This window comes from Bipolaris oryzae (genome assembly GCF_000523455.1).
Source record: "Bipolaris oryzae ATCC 44560 unplaced genomic scaffold scaffold_227, whole genome shotgun sequence".
Classification (NCBI taxonomy): domain Eukaryota; kingdom Fungi; phylum Ascomycota; class Dothideomycetes; order Pleosporales; family Pleosporaceae; genus Bipolaris; species Bipolaris oryzae.
The window spans coordinates 13,844-33,062 of record NW_006911503.1 but is presented as its reverse complement, the minus strand read 5'-3'; the positions used below and the strand labels follow the sequence as shown (position 1 = coordinate 33,062).

At 50.5% G+C, this 19,219-nt stretch overlaps 9 protein-coding genes across 9 annotated transcripts; 3 read left to right on the top strand and 6 right to left on the bottom strand.

Moving 5' to 3' along the window:
* Positions 1-582: 582 nt before the first annotated feature.
* Positions 583-1,414, bottom strand: COCMIDRAFT_9469 (uncharacterized protein; the record flags this gene model as incomplete). Its single annotated transcript, XM_007694599.1, has 4 exons — positions 583-815; positions 890-1,165; positions 1,227-1,341; positions 1,403-1,414. 4 exons carry the CDS (start codon positions 1,412-1,414, stop codon positions 583-585), a joined length of 636 nt encoding a protein of 211 aa, XP_007692789.1.
* Positions 1,415-3,439: 2,025 nt separating this feature from the next.
* COCMIDRAFT_108126 (uncharacterized protein) lies at positions 3,440-4,473 on the bottom strand (the record flags this gene model as incomplete). Its single annotated transcript, XM_007694598.1, has 4 exons — positions 3,440-4,064; positions 4,127-4,275; positions 4,326-4,343; positions 4,396-4,473. The coding sequence occupies 4 exons, from the start codon at positions 4,471-4,473 to the stop codon at positions 3,440-3,442; spliced, it is 870 nt and encodes a 289-aa protein (XP_007692788.1).
* A 340-nt stretch (positions 4,474-4,813) lies between these two features.
* Positions 4,814-5,475, top strand: COCMIDRAFT_30409 (uncharacterized protein; the record flags this gene model as incomplete). The annotated part of the gene is made up of 4 exons (XM_007694597.1): positions 4,814-4,816; positions 4,878-4,980; positions 5,102-5,232; positions 5,284-5,475. The coding sequence occupies 4 exons, from the start codon at positions 4,814-4,816 to the stop codon at positions 5,473-5,475; spliced, it is 429 nt and encodes a 142-aa protein (XP_007692787.1).
* Positions 5,476-8,082: 2,607 nt separating this feature from the next.
* Positions 8,083-8,559, bottom strand: COCMIDRAFT_30408 (uncharacterized protein; the record flags this gene model as incomplete). The annotated part of the gene is made up of 1 exon (XM_007694596.1): positions 8,083-8,559. One exon carries the CDS (start codon positions 8,557-8,559, stop codon positions 8,083-8,085), a length of 477 nt encoding a protein of 158 aa, XP_007692786.1.
* Positions 8,560-9,047: 488 nt separating this feature from the next.
* On the bottom strand, positions 9,048-9,458 carry COCMIDRAFT_9465 (uncharacterized protein; the record flags this gene model as incomplete). Its single annotated transcript, XM_007694595.1, has 1 exon — positions 9,048-9,458. One exon carries the CDS (start codon positions 9,456-9,458, stop codon positions 9,048-9,050), a length of 411 nt encoding a protein of 136 aa, XP_007692785.1.
* A 575-nt stretch (positions 9,459-10,033) lies between these two features.
* Positions 10,034-11,611, top strand: COCMIDRAFT_108111 (uncharacterized protein; the record flags this gene model as incomplete). The annotated part of the gene is made up of 5 exons (XM_007694594.1): positions 10,034-10,062; positions 10,125-10,248; positions 10,304-10,394; positions 10,450-10,630; positions 10,681-11,611. The coding sequence occupies 5 exons, from the start codon at positions 10,034-10,036 to the stop codon at positions 11,609-11,611; spliced, it is 1,356 nt and encodes a 451-aa protein (XP_007692784.1).
* A 656-nt stretch (positions 11,612-12,267) lies between these two features.
* On the bottom strand, positions 12,268-14,064 carry COCMIDRAFT_108116 (uncharacterized protein; the record flags this gene model as incomplete). Its single annotated transcript, XM_007694593.1, has 4 exons — positions 12,268-12,585; positions 12,636-12,891; positions 12,949-13,288; positions 13,362-14,064. The coding sequence occupies 4 exons, from the start codon at positions 14,062-14,064 to the stop codon at positions 12,268-12,270; spliced, it is 1,617 nt and encodes a 538-aa protein (XP_007692783.1).
* Positions 14,065-14,761: 697 nt separating this feature from the next.
* COCMIDRAFT_9462 (uncharacterized protein) lies at positions 14,762-16,821 on the bottom strand (the record flags this gene model as incomplete). The annotated part of the gene is made up of 5 exons (XM_007694592.1): positions 14,762-15,425; positions 15,488-15,857; positions 15,906-16,274; positions 16,327-16,548; positions 16,611-16,821. The coding sequence occupies 5 exons, from the start codon at positions 16,819-16,821 to the stop codon at positions 14,762-14,764; spliced, it is 1,836 nt and encodes a 611-aa protein (XP_007692782.1).
* A 1,934-nt stretch (positions 16,822-18,755) lies between these two features.
* Positions 18,756-19,043, top strand: COCMIDRAFT_75760 (uncharacterized protein; the record flags this gene model as incomplete). The annotated part of the gene is made up of 1 exon (XM_007694591.2): positions 18,756-19,043. A coding segment is annotated over one exon (288 nt), but the record flags the coding sequence as incomplete, so codon positions are not given.
* Between the last annotated feature and the right edge of the window lie 176 nt (positions 19,044-19,219).

Here is a 19,219-nt window from a genome sequence, read left to right as displayed (position 1 = left end):
ATGAATTATGTTCATAGAAGTTAGGTAAAAACAAAAAGTTAAACAACTCTAAAAGTCTGTCAAAGGGAACAGCACAAATCTTTTGACTCCCAGAAGCATGCCGCATCGTACCTCACATGGCCACCTCCCCCCCAATAGGAAATACACGGTACCGATCAAAATGCCATAACACAGTCGGTCTAAATAAATCAAGGCGGATGCCAAGAGCGCCGCCATTTAGCAAAAGGTTGAAGAAGATGTGTGAGAGAGAAGAGAAGAAGAAAGGAAAAAGCGGTCGATACCAGTGGGTACTAGAAGAAGGGAGGAGGGTGTTCAGAGGCGCGTCCAGTAGACGTGAATCCGTTAAGGTCGGTAATGCGAACCCAAAAAAAATGACAGTGTCCAAAGCGAGAGGCAATCGAAGGGCAGTGTACCACCAGGGCGGCGGCGGACAGGCAGTACGTAATAGTTGGGCTTCGCGTATTTTCTTCTGCTGGACCAAGCAGCACCGCCAATGGCGAGGGCGGGGGCGACGGAACCGAGCGGTGTAGGTAATTTCTCCACAGCCTAACCCGACAACAATGACAATCGACTCCAAGTGCCTTACATTACTGCGCAACAGCAGCCCTTCTTCTCGGCCTGCTCATCCGTCTCGAATGTTGTCTTCTGGGGGCCGGCGCCGTTTGAGCCAGGGGCGCCCGTGTATGATGACATTTCCTTGTTATATCTGCGGATTTCTCGTACAATGTCGTAGAAGGCGTTGTCGACATTGATGCGGGACTTGGCTGATGTCTCGATGAATTTGCAGCCAAAGTTTCGCGCCAGGGTTTGGCCCTCTGAAGACAAGCGTGTTAGCTAAAGGGGGGGGGGGGGGAACAATATCAAGAAGAGAGAGACGGGCGGCGCGTACCTTGTGTCGACACTTGCCTCTCGCCATCGAGATCGCACTTGTTACCGACGACAATCATGGGAAAGTAGTCCTTGTCCTTGACTCTGAGGATTTGCTGCTGGAATGTCATGATCTCCTCGAAGCTTTGCCTGTCGGTTATCGAGTAGACGAGCAAGAAGCCCTCTCCTGTGCGCATGTACTGCTCGCGCATGGCCGAGTACTCCTCCTGTCCAGCTGTGTCGAGCACGTCGAGCAGCGCAACCTCATCGTCAATGACGCACTGCTTGCGGTACGAGTCTGGGCCATGTTAGTGTGTGTTTCGGGCTTGGGAGGCGGCGCACAGGGGATGGTCACTCACCCTCAATGGTTGGGTCGTACTCGTCAACGAAGTGGCTCTGGATCAGCTGGATGGTCAAACACGACTTTCCAACACCACCGCCACCGACCACGACCAGCTTGTATTCTCGAAGAAACTGGAGCAGGTTAGCGGACGCGCGGATGCAAAAGGGGGGAGAAGCGAGGGGGAAGACGAACCTTGGATGCCATTGTGAAGGAAGAAGAAGAGATGCCGGACGATGCTGAAGACGTCGGGCAATGGGTATATTAGATTTTAGCAAGTACGAGGCCGAGCTCAGTGACGGGTAACGGGGCCAGGGTGGAAGAGGCGGAAACAAGGAGCGACGTGCTCTCGAGATGCAAGCGAGAGGAGATGGACACGCAGGCGTGTGGCGATACGACGCGCGGTGGACGTGGTGGTTGGGAGAGGGAGGAAGGGAAGGAGTGGTCCGGGGGGTTGGCGGTGGCAAGCGAAGGAAGAGGAGGAGTCGCGACAGAGAAGGAACAGGAGAACAGAGCGGAGCTGGGCAGAAGCGGGCTGGGCAAGACAGGGTTGGGTAGGGTAGGGCAGGGAAGGGTAGGGTAGAGTAGGGTAGGTAGGGCAGGGCAGAGGGAGCAGGGCAGTAGTAGCGGTAGCGGTAGCAGCAGTAGTAGCAGCAGGCAGGCAGCTTGAGCAGCTTGAGCAGCAGCAACAGCGTGTAGCGGCGGCGGCGGCAGCAGAGCAGAGCGAGCGTCAAGGGCAGCTTGGAGCAGCGGCTTGAGCAGTTTGAGCAGCTTGAGCAGCACACTAGGTCCGTCTGGGGCGGCGTGAGCAAGGGAGCGGCTTTGGCAGCCAGGACAGGACATGCACAAGGCCTCTGACTGGCGCCCCCGTTAGCGCTGCTGCCCTGTGCTGTGTGCTGTGTGCTGTGTGCCCGCGCCCACACCACCACCACGACCGCTTCCCAGTCCCAGACAGTCCCAGACAGTCCCAGAGCCACCCAGAGCCACCCAGAGCCACCGCCAGCTCCATGACGCCGTCGCCGCCGCCGACGCCGCCGACGCCCCCCATGAACAGGACCCGTCGCCCGTCTGTGTGTCCCCACCAGCCTCTACCACCTTACTTATGCGCCCGCTGCAAGGCGAGTAGGCCCGGCGTCTGCATGCAGCAGCCCTCGTCCTGTCCATGGCCTCCGCTGCCGTAGAGCATGCACACCACCTGTGAACACACGCACATATACCTACACTACGCACTACACCTACTTACTTACACCCGCCCGTACCACACCACTCCACTCCACGCCCTGGCCCTGCCTCGTCACCACTCACTGTGCACTACCACCCTCGCGCCCACGCCGCCCCAAAAGCAAGCCAAGCAAAAGAGGCCAAAAGCGGCGTGTCGTGGAGATACAGGCGCCACATCGACGGGCTGCCTCCGATGCTTCCATGCGATCCCAGCGCCCAAAACCATACGGCACGGGGTCCATGATGTCCTCGCGCGAACCACTACTGTGCACCAGGGGGGGTTCGGCAAGATAGGGAAAACAGCAAGCGATGCCGCAAACGACATCGACTGTGTCGCTCTGGCGTGCTTGCATTTGCTTGCTCCTCGTCGGCTGTGTACATCCACCATGCATCCACACATATCCCCCTCTTTCTGTCCATGCCATGCCCACCCTTCAACCCCATCTCTGCACCCATAGCCGCGGGCGCGACCATGCACCTCGGCGGCGGGTACCACAGCAGAAGCGGCAGAGCGGGGGTGCCAGGAACCAACCACTCGGCAGTCAGCACTACCCACGCCCAAAACAAGCTGCCCACGTGAGCCCCGCCCACCACACACATCCTTTACTACACATGTAACATTCTCCATACACACTGCGCTGCTCGTCACGGTAATGCCATCCCCCTTGCCCCCTTCTATCCCTCCCTCATCACCCCGCCTCCCCCATGTGCCAGTGCCAATGCCAGGGTCTGCTGCCCCCGTGTGTGTGTGTGTGTGTGTGTGTGTGTGTGTGTGTGGCGGTTAGGGCTTCCATCTGCCTTCGAGAAGGTGCCTAGCTGCCAGCTGCTTCCTACCACGACTACTCATTAACATTCCTCCACAAGTCCCTGCATCAGCCCATCCCTGGGTTGCGCTATATATATATATATATATAAATATATAAATATACACGTACATACTCCATGCCATGTATTTACATACTACACGTTGACTACGTTGACGACTACTATGCACCTCCTCCACATCACCGTCTACGAGTCCTTGTCCGACGTCTCACCGTCGTCCTCGCCCTCTACACTGACCCGCCTGCCTTCAACTGCCTTTTCCACCTCCGGTACCAGGCTCTCCATAAACTCCCGATCCCGGCCAACGAGCGTCACTGTATTGCGATCCTTACCCCATCTCGGATAGCTGCCAACTTTGACCCCCCTTGGCTCCGCCCTCGCTGCAAGTTCCGTCAGGTATCCCGCAACGGTGCTTTCAGCCAGTGGCGTCGAAATCAGAATGCGCAATACCCCTTTGCCCTCCGGGTCCGTCAGACGCGGCAGGATGCGGGGCTTCAGTCCGTCCAACAAGGCTTCAAAAAGTCGCGGCACACCAGGCAGAATGTGGACATTGCCATTAACCACGCTAACTGGCACCCACAGCGAATCATCAATAAAGACTACTTGATCTTCATCCGCCAACGACTCGTCAATCGGCAGCTGAACCATGCGCTTCTTAGCCGTCAGCGCAGGTGAATCCACATTCCAGTCAAAGCCGGGCTGTGACTTGTGCGGCTTCGAAAGACGCTTCATCCGCTCAAACGCCGGTTCGTGCAGCTTCAACTGCAAGCCAAACGCCTTCGCTATCGACTGGTACGTGATGTCGTCGTGACTGGACCCTCGTTAGCCCATTGGCTGCATGTGCATGGTGTAGCGAGGGCGCTTTCTACTCACGTGGGCCCAATGCCACCACTCGTCACCACCATATCATAGTTCTTCGACATGCGTCGGACGGCCTCAACAATCTCGCCCTCGTCATCCGCAATCACCTCGACTCTGCGCAGATTGATGCCCAGCGAAAAACACCACTTTGCAAAATATGCCTGAACATCATTAGCCACAATACCACCACGTCGATCCGCCCCTAGCATACCGAGTTTGTATCTACAGTCTAGGTTTCACGTCAGCTGCTGTGAACCATAAATATCTCCCTCTCTACAAACCTTTCCTCCCAGTACTTCATCCCCTATGATCAGGCATCCCGCCGTGTGGATTAGACTCTTTTGCTGTGGTGCAGCCATGACTGATGACGTTATCGATTGGCCAAAAGAAGCCGCAGGCCGGTGCGCAAAGTTGGGTAATGGACGAGACAGCTGTCTAGCAACCTGATTGAGTCGTCCAAACATGAATCAAGCAACAAGTCTCAACACAGCAAAGTATAAACAGCGAGGTGCATGAGAAAGAAGGACTCGAGCAAAGGACAAGGTGCATGATGGACATGATGGCTACATGGAGCTACCCGACTAGCGCCATTCTCCGATTCCCCCCCGCCCTACCCCACCAACAAGGGCCACCATCAGTCTCACACCACCTACAAACATTACCAAACTCTAGCATTCTTCCCGCTTGTCGTGTAACATCATGGTAAGTGCTCTTGCCGCTATACACGCCGCCAAGCTAGACAGTTGACTAACCCTTCGGCCAGTCTTCGGAAGCACGACTCTACACCTTCTCAGACGAGACCAAGACCAAGCTACGAAAATTCCGACTCGGCACAAGTCGAGCCAAAGACGCACAAGCTGTCATCTGTATGCCCAAGTGACCTTTCCATCATGTCTACTACAAGTGCCTTGCCGCAGAGCACTACTACCGAGGCCGCCACACGGGCTTGCTATACCATACTTTGGCGCTGACGCCTCTGCGCGCCAGACGAGATCGATAAGAAGACACTCGAGATACGACCGGTAGATGGCGAGGTCTACTCAGACGTCCAGTCCCTCGCAGATGAGCTTCCCGACCATGCTCCCCGATTCGTGCTCCTAAGCTACCCGTTGACACTCGTATGCCCACCATTGACACGACTCACTAAAATAAACCACTGAAACAAACAGAACTCTGGACGATTGTCCGTGCCGTACGTCATGCTCTACTACCTTCCCATAACGTGCAACAGCGAGGTCAAGATGTTGTATGCGGGTGCAAAGGAGCTCATGCGGAACACAAGTGAAGTTGGCCGCATCATTGAAATTGATAGTGCCGAGGATCTGGAAGAGATTGAAGAGAAGCTCAAGGAGCAGGCATAGATTGCAGATCAACTACCCATTGGATGGCTTGAAAAGACACGACGTACCTGCGAAAAGACTACTCGACTACGCTTCTCGCACTACAATCCAAGACTCGATGGACCACCCACATGGCCAACATGTGAAAGAATTCATCGTATCATCAATGCCCCCGTCTGCTTGCCATTATCAGCTTTGAAGTTATTGCACTAATACCGCTCCCACTAAACAGATAGAGTGGATACCCCCACGAGCAGTCTTCTCAGCTCACGAACGCACCAGCCCAGCATGACCACCTCGACTGGTTTGTCAGCCGATCGAGACACGCGAATAGGATGTACAAATCATGAAACATATCGGAGCACATGGCATGAATCCATGCGGTAAAGTCGTTGACGATTGGCACCATATCTTGTAGCCTTGCACCCGCTTCTGACGCACACGCCTTCGGCTCAGCGGCTTCTAAGGCCACTTTATGCTAACACTATGGCGGCTTCAGGGATGTTGTCTCTATAGCGCGGAGATTTCGTTGCGGCTATGGTCGGAGGAATAGCAACTTGCGTCTTTGGTGCACGGTGCCCATTCACCTCGCTGCTCCTGCCCCCTTTTTTGGCGTGCTCTCCCGCTCTACCAATAATGATGCTACCCCACAGGTTCTCGATTTTGCACTTGCACTGCATCAGGGCCCAATGGCAGAAACGTAATTTCCTGGAAGCCTTCTTCCCGCGATATTTTTCCAGGGCTTCCATGGCTTGTCGCGAGCTTGTTCCCTCTGCAGTGGAGCACTTGTTAGGTTACTTGCATTGCGTGGCCTGACCGACGGATGATATCATCATATACGAGCAGCACAGAAACATGATTTTCCTTTTGGTTGCTGACCTACTTTCAAGATTATTTACGTCATTCGGTCAATTAGGGAAAAAAACGTGTGTTTCACATAGAGCCCCACAAAATATTCCCAGAGCCCACTTTTCCTCGGCTAAAGGGGGAAAGGGAAAGAAGCGTGCAAAGATGGACACGAGGATGTTCTAATGCGATCGCCGCCCCAAAAGCTGTTCATTTCCCAGTGACATGGGCGACGGGTGGAAAGACAAGGGTCGGAGCTTAATCACCTCTTTAGGTGTCTTTTTTGGCACAGACTGCAAGTCATAGAAAGGGTGGGAGGGGAGGTGATGTGATGAAAAAGGGTTCAGGGATTCAAGTTATATGCACTACTACTATTAATCACTTTACCCGACCACCACCCCTTTTAGCAATTCACATAGTAAGTATATCGAACCATTTGATCAAAAAACCCCTGTGTGTATTCGAATGAAGCCATCATTTTCTTTGTTTTTACACTACTCCTCGGCACACCTACCCACCAATCACAAATGAAATTTCTCAATCTCATCCACATATAGGCCCCCCCCTTCACGCACCAACGATTGCTAAACTGCCGTGCCTGATCAAATCCTCTCCACATTTCACATACCGTAATCGGAAATTTCCCCAAGCGATGACACTACTTGCTTACTTTTTGCTTATCTCTTCTTTTCTCTCTCTCTCTCTCTCTCTCTCTCTCTATATCTCTCTTTTCTTTTCTTTTCCCCGACTTTTCTCTCCCTATGAATCGCCCATAAAGTCTACGCTATAACCTTTCCCCATACTCACCTCACCTATTGTGATATGCTCTGTTTTATCATCTAATAGTTGAAAAAATTACGAGCTTATATATATAGTATGCGGATGATAATTAACGTTAATAAGCGTTTGAATAGTTCAATAAGTAATGTTTAATTTGTGTGTCTTTGCGGCTGGTGTGCATGGACGTCTTCCCCCCCGTCCATTCCCCCCCCCCCCTTTTTTTTTCTGGTCTCTTGACTTTTGAAGGGATGACTGGTTTGGGCGAGGATTGTAGGATTGGGAATAGGGGGGTATATGTTGTTGCGTATAGGGTGAGGGGATGTATGTGTGTATGTGCGTGATTGAGGAGAGACATGTAGGTGTGGAGAGTTTCTCGTGTTGAGGTGTTTGGGGTTGAGTGGTGATGCCAGTGCTGGTGCTGGGGAGCTATGGGACGGCGGTGCATTATTGTTGCAATGGGCTTTGAGATGCTTGAGCTTAGATTGTATAGAGCTTTGAGCAAGTGTTTGTGTGACTTGAGTGGTGTTCTTGGGGTGTCTTCGCTTTGAGTTCGGTATCATGTAGATTGGTTGGGTGAGTGGATTAATTTCTCTCTGGAATTTCTGTACGCGGGTGTGGTAGACACACAATATGTACGCGTCAAGTCTTCTCATCGCGTTGTTGAGAGAGAGAGAGACTGAGGTTTTAGCTTCTCTATCGCGTTTGTATCACTTTGGTGCGATGATTGCTGCGTGTTACCGTGTTCTTTCTAATTGTTTTACGCTCCGAATAGTGTAAGCAAGAGAGACTTTATCCAAGACACCTCATGCCCCAGATTACATGGATAAAGTTGAAAATATCATGCTGACGACCATGCTCCTATGTAATAGCGGTATCTCAAATCTGTAGCAAATTCAGGGTATACAAAAATAGTAGCTCATCAGTTCTGCCATCCAACACCAACCTATCATTCCATAAACACAAAATAATCAAAACAGCATATACACCGCCAAAAGCAACACTTCACTCCCTCACTTTCCTCTTCTTCTCTCTATCCCACTCCTTTTGCTCCTTCAAAAACGCTTCCTTCTTCATCTGATACCCCTCATGCGCCTTTGCCCTCTCCCACACCTCCCTAAACACCTCACTCGCCTCCAACTTCTCCTTCATCCCCGTGTGCCCCGTACTCTTCTCCAACTCCTGTCCTGTCTTTTTATCATACTTCCTACCCCCAGCATGATTCGCATACCTCTTCGCACGCGTCATGCCCATTTGCAGGAACTTGCGCGCCATGTCCATGCCAATAAAGTCATTTTCGTCGTTGTAGTGTAGGAACTTGGTGTAGATTGCGCAAGAGGATTGGCGCGCGATGGAAGGGGTTTTGAAGCGCCAGAGAGGTAGGATAGAGGATTTGTAGGGCTCGAAGGTTAGGACGCCGGTCTCGCCGCGGCCGATGCGGTAGGTCATGCGTTGGGCTTTGGTGAGGCGTTCGGTAGGCATTTTGATTGTTTACTTAGCGAGGGTTGTAGTCTTTTGGAGGATATATAGACAGCCATATTGGAAAGTTGAAATGGGTGTTGGTGAGGTGTTGTCGTCTGTCTCTGATGACGTAGTGCGTTCACGCTATGCGACGCGCCATCACGTTTCCTTTGTCACGCGTTGCCATGTGGTGTCCGCGGGCTAGGCCTCGGTCTTGGTGCGATCGGTGCCGTTATGTGTACATCTAGTGATTGACGTGCTATCCCAAGAATTGTGCATACTAGTCAAGTAGTGTCCGTTGGGTTGACACGCAATAGGGTTTGATATCCTCTTACTTATATACATTGTAACGAAGCCGTTTTTTCTAATTTCGTGGTTTCTGCACATAACTTGCAGTGGTATAGTTGCTCATTGAGTGAGGTATGTGACATTCACCAATTCCTTCACACTCCGTTCTTATGGCGCACTGACATGCCCAATCCTATGACTGTTTTTTCTCCACCATCCCATTATTGATCTCCAGTCTTCCCCCATGGCCTACATATCGCCTTCTCTACCCTCTGCACAATTGACGGCTGCTGTTCTTTCTGGTCTTCCTCGTGGACGCCCAAGACCTGGCCAATCAGCCCGCCAGGCTTAGGGACGGGACATTCGCGCTTGGCCGCCAGCTTCTCCTCAATCAGCTGCCTCCTCCTCCTCCTTTCTTCACTCAAGTTGTCTTCATTGACCTCACCATCGGATATTCTCCGTCTCCGTCGCATTCTGTTTTCTCCTGTGGGGTCTGCTGAGTCGGCAAGTGTGCGCGGGTCGACGGGACATGGCAAGATGTGTGGAGCTGCGACGACGAGGAATGAAATCATCAGAGTCGATGTAAAGAGTGAAGTCGTCATGCGCGACCGTGGGTGGAGGTGAGGAGGCATGTTTGGTGGGTGGTGTGCAAATTAGAGAGCGAATTGCAGAGGCATTGAGGGGCTTGGTGGGCTGTCAACAGCGTCGCAGTGATTGACAAGTAGCAAGAGAGGCGACAAGAGGCCAATTGAAGTGCCTCGAGCAAGCGTAGACGTCGGGGGAGTGGTGGGCGCGGGGTTACTAGTGATGAATGACTTTTGGTGGAGGGAAGGTCCAAGGCCGAGCTACTAGCTGCACGGCTCAACGCTGATCCCTGCATGTCGGAACACCCGCCGTGGATCTTATACACGATACCACCAGCCCACCATTATGCGCCTATACAGCTACTAAACAGCTTCAAATTAACATACAAGTACCATTCTTACACGAAGAAGCCTACACGAGAATCTCTAGCACCACACAATCCTCTTGGCTACACGATAGCCACGCGCCACACGCGTTCCGCCATCAGCGATAGCACCCGCCCCCACCGAATTGTTAGAGATATAGCTTTGCAAATACCCACACGTTGCGCCCGTTGTCCCAATATCCCTACTTTTGCTTCTCAAGACACCCCTGCGTGCGCTCATAGCGCAGAGCTGTCACCATGAGCGCTGGCGGTAGCGACCTCGACAAGTACGACCAGCCACTGAGCCTCGGCCTGTGCAGGCAGAGTACGGTACTGACAGCGATTATAGAGCCATTCAGCAACTCCGCGCATGTCGCCCTATCCCTGAGAACCAAGTTCGAGAGCTATGCTACAAGGCACGTGAGTTGCTTATTGAGGAGGGCAATGTAGTGGCAGTCGATGCGCCAGTAACGGTAGGTAGCTTGCCAACTTCTTCCGTCGGTACGGCTAACCTTATCATGTCGACAGATATGTGGCGATATTCACGGACAGTTCCACGATCTCATGGAGTTATTCCGTGTTGGTGGAGACGTACCAGACACAAACTATCTCTTCATGGGTACGGACGAGCGTTCTCTATAGCATCAATAGTGCCGTGACTAAACAACTTGCAGGTGACTTCGTCGACCGCGGCTTTTACTCCCTCGAATCCTTCCTCCTACTTCTGTGCCTCAAAGTCCGATATCCAGACCGAATAACACTCATTAGAGGCAACCACGAATCGAGACAAATAACAACAGTGTATGGTTTCTACGATGAGTGCCTGCGGAAATATGGAAGCGCAAACGTCTGGAGGTACGGTGCCAAGCTGAAGTTTTTCTAGACTGGCAGTTGACATGTAACAGATACTGCTGTGAAGTCTTCGACTACCTCGCTCTTGGAGCTCTTGTCCAAGGCGCTGCGACGTCCCTCCAAGCCACTGATGGGCCCATTGCAGAGTCCAGCAACGCGGAAAATATGCCAGATATTGACCAAGATATTGAGATTGAGACTTTGAACGCAAGTGGTGAGGTCATGTACCGCTACGCTCGCAACTCAGACTCCCACTCGAGCGCCGCGTCGCAAATGAGCGGGAATTTAGGTTCGTCGTCACCCGTCTCTCAAACTCCCGGACGCGTTGGCCCTGCAGGTACAGGCGCAACGTCCTCAGCCAACGGTTCGGCGCGCAACGATACAGGTGCTATCCTCTGTGTACACGGCGGTTTATCACCCCTCGTTGACTCAGTCGATAAGATCCGACTACTTGATCGAAAACAGGAAGTGCCCCACGAGGGGGCCATGTGCGACCTTCTTTGGTCTGATCCTGACGAGATAGATGGTTGGGGTCTATCACCGCGTGGTGCAGGTTTTTTGTTTGGCGCAGACATTGTCAAGACTTTCAACCACAAGAACGATCTCAGTCTTATCGCAAGAGCCCACCAACTCGTCATGGAGGGATTCAAGGAGATGTTTGATTCGACCATTGTAACGGTTTGGTCAGCGCCCAACTACTGCTACCGCTGCGGTAATGTAGCCGCCATCCTTGAGCTAGGCGAGGACGGTTCCAACGCCGGCTACCAGAGGAGATCAAACGGAGATAGAGGCGGAGGTGGCGGAGGCTGGGTTCTCGGCTCCAACGCTGGGCCCAATGGCGAGAGGCGCTTGAGTAATATGCTCAACGACAACTTCCAGAAGAACAGAGATGGTCCAGGACGAAGATATCGCGTTTTTGAAGCTGCACCCCAAGACTCGAGAGGTATGCCGGCGAAGAAGCCCGTCGCCGACTACTTCCTCTAGGACAGGCAAGAAATGGATGCTGCCGTAGAGAAGGCAAAAATCAGGGACTTGGGCTTGATGGGCGGTCTACTCACCAACGGCGTTGTGCGCAGATCGCACAACGAGACTTCCGAGTATTTTCTGTAGTAGAAGAATCAAGGGCGTCTGGAGTTTTATTGTAGCGCAATTGGATTAGTGGTATCAGGGCGCGTTGTAGTGGATCAAAAGAAGTAGGCATTGTCATTATGGATACCCGAATCAACGAAATGAACGGATCATTAGTCTCTACAACCTATTTCTAACACCCAGCATACACCCGAGCATTTGCCGGCAAGATTAAAAAGATAGAGATTAGTACGAGTTCGTTGTACGCGGCTCTTCAGACACCAAAAAATAACCCACAAAAACATACGACAGCGGGGATTCGCCAGTGGTCACCCACCTGACTACTAACTCGCCGGTAAACTGCTTAACAAGTGAAGAGCGAACGGGTTTCAGTGATCCAGTTTCCTATGATCGTATGTGCTTGAGTTGTGGAAATGTGAAACCCATATCGTCAGTGCGGACGGTGTTGTCTTGTGCCCGTGCAATTCAATCACCCATTTGCAATTGCGAATAACATCTTCAATTATCGCACTTCCAAAAGAGAAAGACAGTAAAGGTTTTCAATACGTTCTCTAAACAGCCCATTGACTACGCTTCCTCAAGTTCGGTCCATATCGGTAAAGCACATACGGAATAGGCACAGTGAGTATCCCAAGGCATCCCAGCAACGTCAAAGTCCAGTGCGTTCCTAGGTTCCTATACATTGGTATGCCGACCACTGTCATGCCACCCGCTGCAATGTACCTGGTGAGCGCATTAAAAGTAAGCGCTGAGGCAGCGTACGCCTCGTAACTATCGATGATGTACATATAAGCAGACATGAAGATGCAAATGTTGCTGAATCCGACAAGGACTGATGCTACGAGAGGTGACCATATCGAGATGGAATCCTGATTTGCTAGTTAGAAAGGCTACAAGGTGTGTAAGTGGTGATGCTTACGTAGTCAGTCCAGCCCATCCAGAAGAGGCCGATGGGTAGTGCGGGTGCCCCTACCATGGCAAAGAACAACCTCGATTCTCGGTGGACCAGTTTGCCGGATCCGTCGTCTCCGTCTTGCTTGAGTTGGCGGAGGGTCCGGCGGTAGGCGAGTGGGACTAAGATTGCTGAGAGCATGATTCCGATGAAGAGGCCCATGAAGCAGATGTTGGAGAGACCTTCATTAATGCCATAGGTTTCTGCGAAGATGAAGGGGTAACTGTTGGAAAGTTAGCGTTACTCGAGACTCCTAACTAAAGCCTTAGAAGATACTTACCCATCCAGGAAAGTGAACAAGATTATATACACAATCGTCAAGTACAGTGTGAAGGCTACAACGATCGGTTGTGTGGAGAGGAGGAATGGTCGCAAGAAGCTCTTGGACATAAGTTCTCTTGGTGAGGCATGCGATGCTTCTGCTGCAGTCATAAATCGCTCGTTTCCTGTAAGCTTGCGGAAACAGGCTGCTTTGTAGTGCAGGATTCGCGGGGCGAAGGATTCTTTTTTGAGAAGTAGGATAAGGGTGAACGTTGCGCCGACCAAGATCAGTGTTATCCACTCAGCCCATCTCCAATCGACAGATGGGTCGTAGCCAACATACGCACCTATGACGGGTCCTATTTATCAATCATGTTAGTAAAAGCTCTAAGATACATTCTGTGAATTAGACATGAGTATCAAAGGACTTACCAAAAACTGGTCCACCAAATGCGGGAATGGCATACAACGGGAGTGCAAACGTCTTTTCAATTGGATCCCACATATCCCCTACTGTCCCACCCGCTACTGTGAGCGGAGCACTGGCGGAGAATCCAGCCAGAAACCGGAAAACAAGTTGAGCGCCAAAGTTTGGCGCCAAAGCTGCGCCCAGGATCCAGCATCCAAAGATGAATAGCGAAACAAGGTAAACGAGATATCGTCCTAGGAGCTCAGAAAGCGGACTAAGCAGCAACGCTCCCAATCCCATTCCAACCAAAAACAGTGCAGTAGCCAGCGATTCCGCCACCTCCGAGACCCCAAACTCAGCAGTCGCACTAGTCAAGACAGCGGAGTCGATCGAGGAGGCGATAGTCGCCACGAACGCAACGAGGCAAACAAGCATGGTAGCGCCCACACGGTGGATCGTAGACCACTTCTTTGGATTAAACGGGTCATCAGGACCAGCCCAATCAACCTGATAGTACCTCCTCCCATTGTAATCCTGCATCAATGTGACACCTGGTATCTGCGTGAACGGTTCGCCTTTTGCCTCGAGACCTCCAGATTCCTGTTTTTCCTGTTCTTCTGGCGTCCTCGGAACATGGACGGAGAATTCGTCGGAGGAGTCGGTTATACGTGAGAGTTCTTGCTTGACATGGTGCTGGATAGCTCGGCGTTGGAGGAAAAATGCCATGGCGAAAAAAAGGCACCTCTCAAAACTCTCAAGAAAGAAGGAATGGAAAGAACAAGATTCTTTTTATGAATAGTTGGAAAAAAGATCCATTACTAGATAGATATTCTCCACTCAATCCTCAGTTCCCCGAGAAAAAATCGAAACTCCGTGGCGTATCCGAAACCACCCCTTAGAGGCTTTACCCACTGCTCTACCTTCATGGCGATATGGACTCGCTTGCGCTTAAAAATGGGTCCTTATCGGAAAAGTGGTGATGACAAAATGGCATAGCGGGTCTTGGAATTATGGGTTTTTGTGGCTTGTGGGTTGAAGCTTGGACCCTATATGACGATAAGTACATGCTTTCCTCCGAAAAGGCAACACGTGTGGGAGAGGACAGAATTAGTGGTGGGTATAGCTTATTTCCGGGAGTATATAAGTGGGTATTGTTTTGAGCCGCATGGTCACTATTGACTTGTATGAACGGTTACGGTTGTGAGAAAGAAGAATAGTAAGAGTATGTGGGGCACTGAAAAGACTTTGCATCCGTAAGGTTTCACCGCCACACATCAACCACAGAAAGGATGAATATGTAGGTAAAAGATAGTATGACTTGGCCAGCAATGTATAGCCAGGAATGCCCGTGGAATTAATCAATTACCAAGTCGATACCCGATCAGTCATCGCAAGCCCATTACCAGAGCTCAAGAATCTCCAACTAAGCCCTCTCCGCGTCCGCAGTCTTCTCGGCAAGAAATTCTGCGTCAGACTGGTACTCGCCTTCAGGAAGCTTATCAAGGCTCTCGTCTTCCTTGTCTAGCGATCTAAAAGTCCACGTAAACCCAATATAACCAAGGAACGTAAGAACAGCAATGCCCGTATACAACCATACCAGCAGTGGGTCACCAGCCAAAGGCACAAAGGCCTGCGCAATGGCAGATGAAAACGCGTGAGTGAACCAGAACATACCCGTCACGAACGATCGCATGTTCCTGGGTGCCTTAGTGTACGCGTATTCCACTCCAGTAATGGCGGCGAAAATTTCGGAAAAGGCGATGAGGACATATGCGGGGACTTGAGCCCAAACTGATAGGTCTGGGGGCACGTTACAGCTGCTTGCTTTTTTACCACAAGGCGACTTTACGTAGATGAAATGTTGGGTGACTGCAGCGGCCACCATGGAAAGCAGCGCGCAAACGAAACCAGCTTGGATTTTCTTCAAGGGCGAGAATTTGATGCCCCAATCGGCGAGCTTGGGGTAGAGGACCTTATCGAATATCGGGATGAAGATTAGAAGAGTGATGGGGTTTAGGTTGTGGACAATGTCATTTGGCACGCCGTTGAGCTTCATGGTCGATGCCTGAGAAACCAAGTTACTGGTCCTAGATGGGAGAGACTGAAGTCAGCTCAGGTTTCATATACTACAATAGGGCTCAGGACGCACATTTGACTGTAAGGCAACCAAAAGGCGGGCAGCCAAAGGAACACCTCGCAGGCCTTGATACCACGTCGGACCTCTTCAACCCAGGCATCGTCAAACGTCATCCACGATGGCTTGTTGACCATTTTGCTCGGCTTTGCGCTGTCCCAAATATTTTGATCAGAGAAGTTCCTCCATGTGCGCATGGGATTTATTGAGAAACGGCCTTTCAACACCAACCCATACACTCTCAAGGATTTGAGGAGTACGTCGCCCTGTGGCGGCTTCTTGACATAGTGTTTGCTGAACATGACCATCAAGAGTGGACAGAATGCAAAAAGAATAGTTGGCAGCGTGAATGAAAGCCAGAATCCGACGTATTTTTCGGCGTACACTAAGAGAAAGGTTAGTAGCTATATTGTCACTGTCAAAATCAACTTACCCATGGAAACTTGACCAACCAATGCTCCCACATTGATCAAAAGGTAGTAGCGCATATAAATCCTGGAGTAAGTGATTCCCGGGTCGACAATGACGCGTTCTCCGTTTGGCTCAACGCGTATAGTCGCTCTCGGATGACTAGCCTCATATTGCTCCGCAATGAGCGGCGAGATACAACATTTGAACAGTCCAACACCCGCACCAAAAAGAATCAGACCCAGAATAAACGAGGCAAGAGCTCCGTTAGGGTTTGGTCCCATGACTTGAGTGATGGCGGCAATAATGATTAATATGTGTCCCAGCGTGGCAACGCAAATAGCCACGTAAATGGTCTTGAACTTGCCCAAGTACTCATCTGCTAGCCAGCCACCTAAACAGCGTATTTAGCATAGATATAGTGAGTTTTGAACGGAAATTCTTACCAACCAAAGGCATGATGTACGAAAAGAAGGTGTTGAATTGAGTCAAACCCGTACTAGCACGTTGTCCCATTCCTAACGCTCCAGGCTGACCACTACCAGCGGCCCCGGCTTCAGGGAATGGTCCAGTGGTAGGCAGTGGCTTTTGAATGAAATTCACAAAGACAGCGGTTGTTCCATAGTATGCAAAACGCTCACACATTTCAATAATTCCGATAATGTAAACTATCCATATCGTTAGAAATTAATTCGGGTGACGCAAGAATATATTTGGGGAGTGTGGATACTCATCCAGCTGACCTTTCCATACACACGGCGAAGTGTCGCCCACTCTTCATCGGTAGGATACTCCTCGCCATTGGGGCCGCGAAGACTCTCGGAAGTATTCACAAAGCCACCTTTCTTCTCAAAACCTGCAATTGCTCGCACGTCATCCTGAACGGCAGGGGTGGCTACCAGAGCGGCATCTACAATCTCCAAATTGGCACCGGTCGACATTTTGACGAGCGTGAGTGAACGGACCTGAGCTCTGCGCAAGGGGCCTGTTCAGATTATTTATGTCGGTCCTTGCGACATAATTCTTTCGCCTTGCGAGATGCCTCATTTAGTAAAGCCGTTAACAGCACGTCTCTATGTACCGAAGAAGCAGTCCGACATGTCAAATGCCCAGAGATAGGAATTAAAATAGAGAGCCAGATGGTTTCTCCAAAATAATCCTTGAACCCTAGCATACGACATTGTGTGTGTGATTGGTGCTGAGTAGTCTTGGACAACGGGTGTCCGCCTTGGCAAATGCAAGAGTGCTGAGCCAAGCGCAGAGTATCCAATTGCATGTGCCGTTTGGGTGCAAGAGTATAACTTGTCGCGTCACCTAGTAGCAGCCGAGAAACTCCCGATGTATGGCATTCTAACTACAAGTATTTCTTGATCAACATAGAAAGAGCCACCTTCCTTATCAAGTGCAGTCGACGCTCTGGGCGGAGGATACAAGTTTCAGACATGAATCTCTCGTCCCTCGAGTATTCAAAAGATGCTCTTTCGTGGTGTTATACTTTTTTGAGATTGCATGCGATCTGCCTTGCAGCAAAACTACCACATGGGAACCATACTGGCGTTGAGAGACGTGAGATGCGATATCGGAATGACGACATGTGACGTCTTGAGCAGACTTGGAATACCATAAAAAGATATAGAAAATAAGTTTCATGGGATTGTTAGTGGTTGGTTTGTGTTGCGATGCAGACGAAAAGATCGCCTGATTCTAGAGTGCCAATCCCAAGTACGTACCCCACTTTCTACTTTCAATGCCAATTATTGTATCAGGACACTAACCGAGAATTAAACATTAATGCAGGCAATTGACTGACTCATAGAAAGATGGTCTTGGATTTTAGCCAATACAAAACTCTCAACTGCGGAAAGAGATATGCAGAGACGCATTTGTTCACGCTTGTGTATGCTCCTACGTTACCATAAGATCTAACCTCATCTACGATCATCACAATGGGTCTTAGGTCAGCTCCATTCAGAAAACTGGCAGGAGAGTGAACCAAAGCTTGAGTGGCTGATAGACAGATGTAATCACCTCCGGCGTTAAACCAATATGTTCTCAGTAACGTGGGATTTATACCCGTGGGTATTTATATATGAATGGCATACCAAGACTATGTGCTTACATAGAATGATAGCGTCTAGCTTCTTTTTGAGCAAACCCATTCTTGTTCGTGGTAGATATGGCGACATGAGCGATGTCATCTTGCACGCAACCAATAATTGTTTTAACTGTACTACTTCAACTAAACTCGAGCAGATGTGATCTTTTTTCCCTTTGAAATTTCGTTCATATGGGAGAAACTAAACTTAAATTTCAGAGTCCCCCCACCCCTACTGCGATCTTTTGGGCTTTTCTAATTGTGCTAGGCTAGTCTCGAGGGGAAGGAAATGTTGGTGTTTGTCATGTGACCTGCAGACTCTGGCCAACCAACTTGACACGGGGCCCTCAAACACCTTACTCAGTGTGGGCTAGGCGAATGACAGTAGTAGTGCGCCTCGAGACTAAACTTTGTCATATTTCTTTATGCACAACGACCTCTTAGTGATCGCCGTTTGTAGCTAGGACTGTGACCATCGTATAAAAGCGACGCAACACCCTACCAACCCTACTCAACACTAGGTTGCGCTCCAATCCATATCCTAAATTGTTATCACCGACCCCTTTTACCGACATGGATCCCAAAGTACCTGCTAGCACGGATGTCAATGAACTCACACTCTTCATTGAGGCGGTATCTAATAAGCCTCTGGAAACCCGTCTTGCGCTCATCCGCGCTGCTTTGGCTGCAGGCTTCTCTCCCAACGAACTAGACCGTCGCCCTCGTGCCGAAGGTCGCGCATTGGATTGGGCGATTTGCGATGGTCGCTCTGTCGATTATGCTGTGCTCAAACAAAACCTTCCCGTTGTTGAACTGCTGCTTGAAGCCGGCGCCGACCCAAGGCTTCCTTCAAGGAATGGGTCCTCGCCGATTGACTCTTTGGAGGCCTGGTTTAAGCAATATGAGATCCATGGGAACACATGGGCAGCAGAGGATTTGGAGTTGAGACCGTTTTTTGAAAAGGCATTGGAGGCCATGAAGAAGGCGAGAGATGAGCTCGATGGTGAGTTTTGCACTGATGCCCTGTTGTGGGCTCATTATTTGTTCGCTAACTCAAGGTGCAACTAGCGAAAGATGCTGCTGAGGCTGCGGAGAAAGATAAGAAAGAGAGCTCGTTATCTGGCAGGCTGAAATTTTGGTGATGCGGTCTAAATACGATAGATCATGTTCTCAGGTTTATCATCATGCGAATGCTGTTCATTAGAGGATGTTTTTCTTTAAATATCCTCCAGACCCATAGATTC